This window comes from Salvelinus sp. IW2-2015, unplaced genomic scaffold (genome assembly GCF_002910315.2).
Source record: "Salvelinus sp. IW2-2015 unplaced genomic scaffold, ASM291031v2 Un_scaffold83, whole genome shotgun sequence".
NCBI lineage: Eukaryota > Metazoa > Chordata > Actinopteri > Salmoniformes > Salmonidae > Salvelinus > Salvelinus sp. IW2-2015.
This window is the reverse complement of record NW_019942514.1, coordinates 4,824,290-4,834,039: the sequence shown is the minus strand read 5'-3', so window position 1 is coordinate 4,834,039 and position 9,750 is coordinate 4,824,290. Positions and strand designations below refer to the sequence as shown.

General features: G+C 40.4%; 1 protein-coding gene across 1 annotated transcript in view; it reads right to left on the bottom strand.

Moving 5' to 3' along the window:
• The window catches only part of LOC112068106 (S-adenosylmethionine-dependent nucleotide dehydratase RSAD2-like), a 4,280-nt gene extending 1,554 nt beyond the window's left edge, over window positions 1-2,726 (bottom strand). The window contains 7 exon segments of the mRNA XM_024135146.2: window positions 1-4; window positions 6-119; window positions 563-595; window positions 899-1,048; window positions 1,177-1,406; window positions 1,860-2,021; window positions 2,170-2,726. The exon segment at window positions 1-4 is cut by the window's left edge and continues 1,554 nt beyond it. Of these exon segments, the coding sequence (XP_023990914.1) occupies window positions 1-4; window positions 6-119; window positions 563-595; window positions 899-1,048; window positions 1,177-1,406; window positions 1,860-2,021; window positions 2,170-2,476 (1,000 nt within the window). The 5' untranslated portion in view covers window positions 2,477-2,726.
• Window positions 2,727-9,750: the final 7,024 nt, after the last annotated feature.

Sequence of the window (9,750 nt, the reverse complement as noted above, 5' to 3'; positions counted from 1 at the left end):
CCTCTCTTTAGGAACATCTTCTCGTCAAAGCCACTGAACTGAATGGCCTCTTCCACGCCAACATCAAGGATGGACTTGGATGGATCTTTCTTCCCTCCTCGGCAACCCAGGAAACGCATCTAAAAAAGCATTTAAAAACTTCAAATTCATATGCATTTAGAACATGWAGAATAATTTATAAAGTATTGTATAAGCATTTATAAAGGCTTAATCATGAAAGTTATTATAAAGTGTTACCAKCTGGTCATAGAAGAGCCTCTTGACAATCTAGTCCATTATCAAAATATCACTGCTATGAAACCTCATACCTAATACTAATACATATAAAATATCTACAAAACGGCATCTCATTTCTTCCTTCTCAAAGCCTGTAAATCCACTCTGATCAAGATTGAAGCCACTATGTGAAGGTACATGTCTATAAATCTCAATCGATGAGAAGCATTTAGACAGCTGTTCAATAGTTCTGATGGATGAGGACTGTCTCCTTTAAAGGGCATGCTAAGACTTGGAATGTAGAGTGAGTATCATGTAAAATAACAGATTGAAAAAAAGGACTTACATATTCATCCAGAATGAGGTAGGAATCTCTCATCTGACAAGAGAAGACAACAAGGAAACATGTTAATGTCAAAACTATTTTGTATTACAATATTGTCCACATAGGGTTCTACATGCAACCCAAAAGATTGTTCTACTTGGAACCAAAACGGCTTCTCCTATAGGGACAGCAGAAGAACCCTTTTGGAACCCTTTTTTCTAATAGTGTACTTTAAACGTTAATAGCATTTGGAAACAACTTAAATAGAGTAGTAGTTGTTGAATCATCATAATATAAATAACGGACAATAAAAAAATATAATATTGTGTTCTCTTTGTCTTAAGTCCAGMCCCATACCTTCTGATTGGACTCTGGTACCAGGCAGCTGATGCTGCTGTGACTATCCAGGAAGTCCTGAAACTGCTGGTCACTGATGAGAAACCTCTCTGCCTCCCTCAGACTATTCTCCCCAGCGTTCTCACCATCGATCAGCAGACACTGGAACACCTATACAGCACACACAGTGAAGTCAAGGCCAAAAAACTCATTTGTTACATCTATGGTATGAGAAGACGCCTCTATTCACAGATACAGCATTACTGGTGTGTAATGTTAATGCATTGGAACACCCTAACCTTCCAGCGTACAGGGTTGAGTTTGGTGATGTTTTCTCTCATGTCTTCATCCACATTGAAGGTGTTGATRACAGAGTTGATTTTGAACGCCACTTTGTACTTCCGGCACCACTCACGGACCTTGAAYAGGTTGTCCAGGTGGCTCTTCCTGCCCTGGGCTCTGCCAATAGTCTGGTTGGTGTCCTCGTCAAAGCTGTCACAGGAAATGGCCAGAATGTCCAGGTATTCGCCTGTGAGGACAAGGAGAGTTTTGGGCATCATCTCAAATAATTGTATTTTGAAACCCCAATGTGTTGTAAATGTATAAATATCCACACATTCATGTGATAGTTTAGATTTATTGAGATAAAATATCAACAAGTCTTTTTTAAAACACTTTGATGATCAAAGTATGCATTTTATGATGAGTCCTACATTTTGTAAGGAGTCAACTGTGAAGCCTTTCAAATAAAACGTGTGAAATGCTTCTCTGAGTTTGCATTTTGTGACCTCATATCAAAAACTAACCCGGTGCTGACATCTAGTGTCAATCAAATTACTTTTTTTTTCCTGACCGCATGAGAATAATGAGGATTGTTTGTTTATTATGAGTGCTTTATGATATAATGACGATCACTTGGGTAACGTTGGTTGGCCTACCATATTTGATTTTAACACAAAAATTCAAATTAAAACCATCTTACCGTATGTTTGGAACCACTTTTCTCTGATCATGCTGCCATTGCTGACAATACTGACACTTGGGAGCTGGAGGTCGTGTTTGCAGTATCGGACTAATTTCCCCAAGAAATCACCTCTGTCGTGTATGAAAGGCTCTCCGCCAGAAAAGTTAATTTTTTCCAGTCCTGCAAAAATAATGAAATTCTGAATTGTAAACACTGAATATAATATTAAATTACATAGCAATAGGCTGTAATAATACTGTCATAACATATCATGTGAATTTAAATATGGATTTTAAATAGCATAAATATAATATTTGGGCAAACTTACCTGATTCCTTCAGAAGCTGTAAACCTCTCTTTGCTTCCTCAATAGGTAGGACAAAAGACGTTTTTGCAGTGTGGAAACAAAAACCGCACTTATAATTGCACTGTCGGGTAAAATGATAATTGACACTGCTTGGAGTTGCCGCCGCTTGAGAAATAACATTGTTCACCTCCTTGATTGCAGCTGGCTTGACTTTTCCTGTAGAAGAGAACTGTGATGTGCCGTGCACCTGCGGTACGCGCACACCGATCCAGGCCAGAACAGCTGCAAAGATGCACTGGAGGTAACTTATGCAGAGCTGTAGGAACATCTTCACAAACACAATTTGAGTAGAGAACAATATCCTTAGTCTTCACCTGTCCTGTCCTGTTGAAACGTCTGATGCWGGGCTCACTTGACTCTATGTTTACCGCGATACACGACGCGTCGCCTGTTTTGATGAAACTGACTGACGTTTCATCAAAACATCATCTGGGTTTCTATTTGCGAATAAGGAAACCGAAATTTCCACATTTGAATAGGCCTCCCACAGGCCGAAAACAGGTTGAATCAACGTTGTTTCCACGTCATTTCAACCCCCCAAAATGTAACTTGATTATGTTGAATCAACGTGGATAACTGATTGGATTTGTAAAAAGTTTTGTCGATTTCACATTTAATTCACGTTTGTTGAAAACTGAACCAAAAGTAGGCTAAATCAAACTGAACCAAAAGTAGGCTAAATCAAAACATTGAACTGACATCTGTGTCCAATGGCTACCAATTGTATGAGTAGTGGTGCAATTAGGCGTAATGGCCATCACTGCAGTGCTCTAAAAACTCGAAAATAAAATTATGCCTTGATTCAAATTCAGTCCTATTACATGCCTACATGCGTAAGCGCTTATAATAAAAACAATACTGCGCTTTGAATAGGTTATCATACCCTAATAGTGCCATGCAAATTAGCTGACTCATTAGCGTAATTTAGGTGAGGACATGGGACAGGATGAAACAACCATATTATGATAGGCCCACCTACATGCGTTCCAAACACTTAAAAGACCCTATCCCCGCTGCCCTCAAATTAAGTGGACACTTCTGATGACGTATCATGACGTCTGACGAGTATACAGTACACTTGCAGGGCGATGGAGGAAGGAAGGAATGACTTTTAAATGGACCGCCCTTGCATGGAAATTCGTCACTCATTCATCCCGCGATGATTGTGTTTTCAGCTACAGGTAGCTTGTACGTGCTTTATATGCGCTACAGTCAATTATGATTGCATGCCTATGTAACAGTTGTTAAAGTACTGTGTGAATTTCACCAGGTTCATATATGAATATGTCATGTTGATTTGTTATTATGCATGCCTGCATCCTGGGAGTAGGGGAGTGTGCACTTACGTTATGCCCTGCGTGCTCGTGCTCAAATCATTTTGATGCACTATGAGAGGTAGGCACGCTTTTTCTGTCGTCTTCAGAAAAGTTTGATTCTTTTAAGCACAAAGTCATACACACAGTGTTTTGTTCATGAATAATGTTGTATATTTAGAGGTTACTCATATGTGGATTGTATTGTTAAGATGCACTTGTAATTGTACCTTTTAGGATGATATCAACATTCTGAATTCAACATGTGGTTAATAGCTAGCTAAGGTATTAGCATGTGTATGTGTGAACGATGGCTAGCTCCCCAAATGATCCCAGTCCCTTGTATTGTGCATCTGTTGTAGAAAGAGGCGACGATTCGCAGAACATATGTGCTCTACAAATGTTTTATTTTCTTTTGGATGCAGGTATGTGGTTTTATCTATGTAAAATATGTTATGTATAATAAGGAGAGGCTGTACTAATTTTTGTATTCAAAAATCATTTTGATGCACTATGAGAGAAAGAGGCGACGATTCGCAGAACATATGTGCTCTACAAATGTTTTATTTTCTTTTGGATGCAGATGCAGGATGCAGCGAGTGAATTCTGCTTGATTAAAACTATCTGATCTCCAAAGTCCACGTCTATAGTCCCAATCAACCACACACAACGCAGAGTTACAGCGGTGCAGTACAGCACCTGTTACACCTACTTATATTAACTATATAATTATTAATATACGCCTACTGTATTATAGCTAGCAAATTAATTAGCTAACTAACGTTAGCCTGCCTAGCTGGAACTTCTGAAGGAACTTTTATTTCTACAATTTCCAAAAGCTAACCAAACAAAAACATCATTACTTTTACGAGACGTGTTTGTGCCATCGTTTGCATTAGTAGCACAATTTCTAACCTTTTATCGTTCGTTATTTCTACTTACACTTGTATATTGACTTATCCATATTGATGTTGAGGTTTTATGTTTTGGCTAACTTTTCTTAGCAGATGTACAATCACCATGAATTGAATTATGGGCTGTTTCAGGCCCGACGTGAACATAAATGTACACTCGCAAACTCAATCAAAAACGACGGCTGAGGAGCTTACATTGCGAACTACCCTTGTTTGGTTATTCGTTTGGACCGATGTCCAAGAGGGTGACAGGGTTTCCCCCAAGGACARAAGGCGAGGGTAAGCGGACAGGGTGTGTCTTTTATGATATTGAAACGCAGCCCTTATCTCAGACAGTCAGGTGCACATTGCATCACTTTCGTTTTTGGTATTATGGCTCAAGTTTCGGTTTGCTTGTCAAGCGCGCCATAAGTTTCGTTTTCTCCTCAGTTTCCAAAATCAGGCGTGCTATTTTGTGATTTTAAACCTACAWTTAACCACACTGCTAACCTTATGACTATCACTTAGCTTATTTAAATTCTGACCAAAAAGCGAATTGTTATTAATTGTATTAATGTTTAAGGACTCTTGGAAGAGTAGTCCAAATGAGGACTAAAAGCGTTCCTAATAAAATAAAAATTGTTTCCATGATTTTTACACAGTGACGCACCGGAATGACCTAATTTGAATGTGAATGTCTCTGGCAGCATTCCAAACACCTAAAAGACACACCCTATCCCATCAGCCCTCAAATTAAGTGGACACTTCTTGTGACGTATCATGACATCTGATGAGTATACACTTGCAGGACAAGGGGCGACAGAGGAAGGAATGATTTTTAAATGGACTGCCCTTGCCCGGAAATCCCTCACTCGTTCATCCCGCGATGATTGTGTTTTCAGCCTCCGGTAGCTTGTTGGTGCTTTATATGTGCTACAGTCAATTATGATTGCATATAGACTTATATTAACTATATAATTATTAATATATGCCTACTGTCTGATAGCTAGCAAATTAATTAGCTAACTAACGTTAGCCTGCCTAGCTGGAACTTCTGAAGAAGGAAAATGTTTTATTTCTACAATTTCCAAAAGCTAACCAAACAAAAACATTACTTTTACGAGACGTGTTTGTGCTGTCATTTGCATTAGTAGCATAATTTCTAGCCTTTTTACATTTGTTTTTACTTACACTTGTATGTTGACTTATCCATATTGACYTTGAGGTTTTAAGTTTCGGCAGACTTTTCTTAGCGGATGCACAATCATTGCTAATTGAATTATGGGGCGTTTTAGGCCTCAAAGTGAACATAATTGTACACTCGCAAACTCCATTAAAAACGAGGGCTGAGGGGCTTACGTTGCTTGGCTAATCATTTGGACCGACGACAAATATGGCCGCAGGGATTCCCCCAAGGGCATACGGCAAGGGTAAGTGGACGAGGGTGTGTCTTTTATGATTTTGAAACGCAGCCTCTGTTGACTTCTTCTACTTCTTCTTCATGTGTCTTTCCGGCAGACTAGACACTGTTGCGTATTGCTGCCTTTCGCAGATCATGCGAATTGCGCATTTTGGTACCCACCAAAAAAAAAGGACAAGGGGAATGTGAAAAACTTAAATTGCACCATCTAACTCTGCACCTATACATTATTTCCCAAAACCCACCACCCCATCCCACTACTTTTAGGGTGTAGTCTCCCCTAATATATATATATATATATATATTCAGTTCCAGTCAAAAGTTTGGAAACACCAAGTGTATAAGGCTAACCTAATTTGATTATATTTAAGCAATAAGGCCCAAGGAGTTGTGGTATATCGACAATATACCAAGGCTAAGGGCTGTCCTTATGCACAACGCAACATGAAGTGCCTGGATACAGCCCTTAGCAGTGGTATATTGGCTATATACAACAAACCCCAGAGGTGCCTTATTGCTATTTAATATAATGGTTGGGTCTAATCCTGGATGCTGATTGGTTAAAACTGCATTCCAGKCGGTCTCTATTCCACAAACGATGACATTGAAATGCCTATTTACTCTGTTCCATCTAACTGCACAATCCAATGCCTCATCAGCCCAGCCATGGAAATGTATGAACTTGATCTCCACTATAAAAAAACATCTAGACATTATTTCACATTTCTTTTAGACTAACATTTTGGTTTTCAACAGCGGAGATTTGTATTAACCTTGCTGCCTGTCTCCGATATTTGCAACATGGTTTCAATATGGAAATTCAATCTCCAGCTGTCCCATAGTAATGAACGTGTCGGGACAATACAGACAGGCAGAAAACTTTTCTCAGCCAGTCGAAATCATGAATCAGCCTGGCAATCCATTTTTATGGATATATATAAAGAAATGTCAATAGAAAACAGCTTAAACAAACGCAAATGCAGCTAATTTGCTGTTATTCTGGCTGCACTGTTTGACGTAACTGTATGTTAGCCGTAGTTGGCTAGTTAGCAAGCAAGGGATAAGAACGTTYCKAGCCAGTATGGGCAATGGAACATTTAGAATGAAAAGCCGATACTGAACAAAAAMACTTAATGATTGGGTCGCGTCTCTGGCAACCAAACTGATAGAACGAACGACCAGCCGGTTTGGGTAGCACCCTTAGWTTTGTGTTGGGTCTATATCTCATGAAAGGATGAAATGGTATGAATAAATTCAACAAAATAATGTTTTTTATGAAAATATGTAAATTGTTTGAATATGTTGGTGAATATGTTGGTATAAAAGTGATAACGCCCTCGAAGCCGATGTTTGGAGGATATATTGGCACGGTTTGCCAGCCCTCAAATTTGTCTCGGACCTAACACCCATGCCAATATATCCTCCAAACACCGGCTTCGCAGGCATTTTCACTTTAAAAAAACTGGTTATCAATGCAATTGAAACAGTAAACAAGTAATTTTGCATKATATCCATGGTATATTGTCTGATATACCACAACTTTCAGCCAACCAGCATCCAGGACCCAAACTACRCAGTTTATCAATAGCTACTGTGTTTAACTTTATCTAAATGACGAAAGGRGTCACTGGCATTTTGCTTTCAGTGTCGATGACGCATTATGGAGAGGATTACCCAACTGAGCAAATTTCACTATCAAATGTTCACTCATCATCGGCCTGGTCGGAAATGAACTAATTTTATAATGCAATTTCTGAATTACATTTCCTATTGATAGGCCTATTACATTTAGAAACAAATTACATTTTGATGTCCAATTCCATTGTGGTCAGGCGATTAATTTCAGAATTGTAGGCCAATTCGTTTTTAGTTTTTTTTGCGATTCATTGCACTCACCTGGACTCCAACACCTGTGTCATTATCTCCCCTATATCTATCTGTTCCCCAGCTCTATTCCCCACTTCCGCATTGATTGTCGTATGTCGTTTTGTTCCCCCGGTTCTGGAACTATTCCTGTCCTGTGCAAGATTAAATGTTCACTCCCCGTACTTGCTTCTCATCATCAGCGTCGGTTCTTACAGAATGCGGAAGCCACCAAATGAAGCAACYGGGAGTGCTAGCTTTTCGGTAGGTGGTGACGTTGGTTCCGGGGGCCGCCGCAGATGGAATGTTCACTCTCCGTACCTGCTTCTCATCATCAGTGTCGGTTCTTAAAGAACGCGGAASCCATCAAATGAAGCATCGGGGAGTGTTGGCTTTTCGGTGCCTTAGTTGGCTCGTTGGGCTTCCACACCCTAGCTGGCTCGAGGTTTTCTTGCCCCGGTTGGCTCGGCAGGCACCCATCCCACGCCAGGCCCCCGCCGGATCATCAGGGTTTTACGCCTCAGCCGGCTCATCAGGCTCCCACGTCCCAGCGGGATCATCAGGCTATCACACCTCAACCAGATCGTCAGGCTCCCACGCCTCAGCTGGTTCGCCAGGCTCCTACGCCTCAGCTGGTTCGTCGGGCTTCTACGCTCCCAGCCGGCTGGTCCAGCGCCATGCCTCGGCCGGCCCGTCAGGCTCGTCCAAGTGGGATGCCAGGTGGCACCCCTAGAGGGGGGGTGGATTACTGTCATGCCTGCTCCCGCTCTCCCTCCCTGGCGCTCGAGGGCGCAAGGCTGCCCAGTACTACGCACACCTGCTTCCCTCGTCACGCGCATCTGCGATTCATTGCACTCACCTGGACTCAATCACCTGTGTCATTACTTCCCCTATATCTGTCTGTTCCCCGCTTCTGCATTGATTGTCGTATCTCGTTTTGTTCCCCCGGTTCTGACGCTTTTCCTGTCCTGTTCCATGTCTGTGCAAGATTAAATGTTCACTCTCCGTACCTGCTTCTCATCATCAGCGTCGGTTCTTACAGGAAGGAAATATCTAATGTTTAGAACAGAAAGAAGAACATCAAGGAAAGAAAATTAAGCTTTACTTGATGCATGTATTCAGCTTCAGTAGCAACAGATGAAGGCTTATAGGCCTGCTTAATATAAGGGGGACTGACTATTGTCCCATTGAGAATCTCCAGATCTGATGAGACAAAGATCAAGACATGATTACAACATACTGTATGTAGTAAACAGAGACATTATGTTWGTCCCAAGAGAACCCCTCATCGTGCTCTAGTGAGCAATCTTATCAGGGGTGGGGATTTGAGTTATCCCAATAGACATTTACTGAACATTTAGGCWACAGTAGGCCTACAACATTTTCAGCAAACTGAAATGGATGGAGAACAATAGCATATAACTTTTAGCTACAGTAGTTGCCTCTTAAAATTGGAATGGTTGTATGGCAACAAACCTGATCCAGATACTGAATAAATGTGCTTCCTGTAAATTGACTGTGATTAWCAACCATCATTCTGTATCATGCAAAGTCATCATATAAAAAAATTAAAAAATGCGATACATTACATACAGAGACAAATGTAACACACTGCAAATAGTAGTAACTGTATTCATAAATTCCCCACATTTCACTCAATTTGCTAAATTCCAAATACTACACGAACATGCAAATAAGCCTTTTGGCTGGTGAATAGAACATGTAAAAAAAAAAATGTGGATAACTGGACATACAAAAAGCAAGTTATTATTATCCTGTGTGTGATTAAATAGTTGTCCCTGTAGAGTAGCTGTGTTGTGTGATTGTACTACTAATTAAAGGTACAGTACACAAACTCCTTAAGGTATAGCAGTAAAAGATTCCAACATAACTTTTAGAATATCATAAATATTTAAGTGTAAAGTGCAGTTATACAGGCGGGAACTATTTTTATAGASAATACATACAGAAGTGTAGCAATAGCTGATTATAATGTGTGGATCACCACTCGAGCCGCATGTCAGCTTTGCTCCACACATATTTCCCTCCTCTC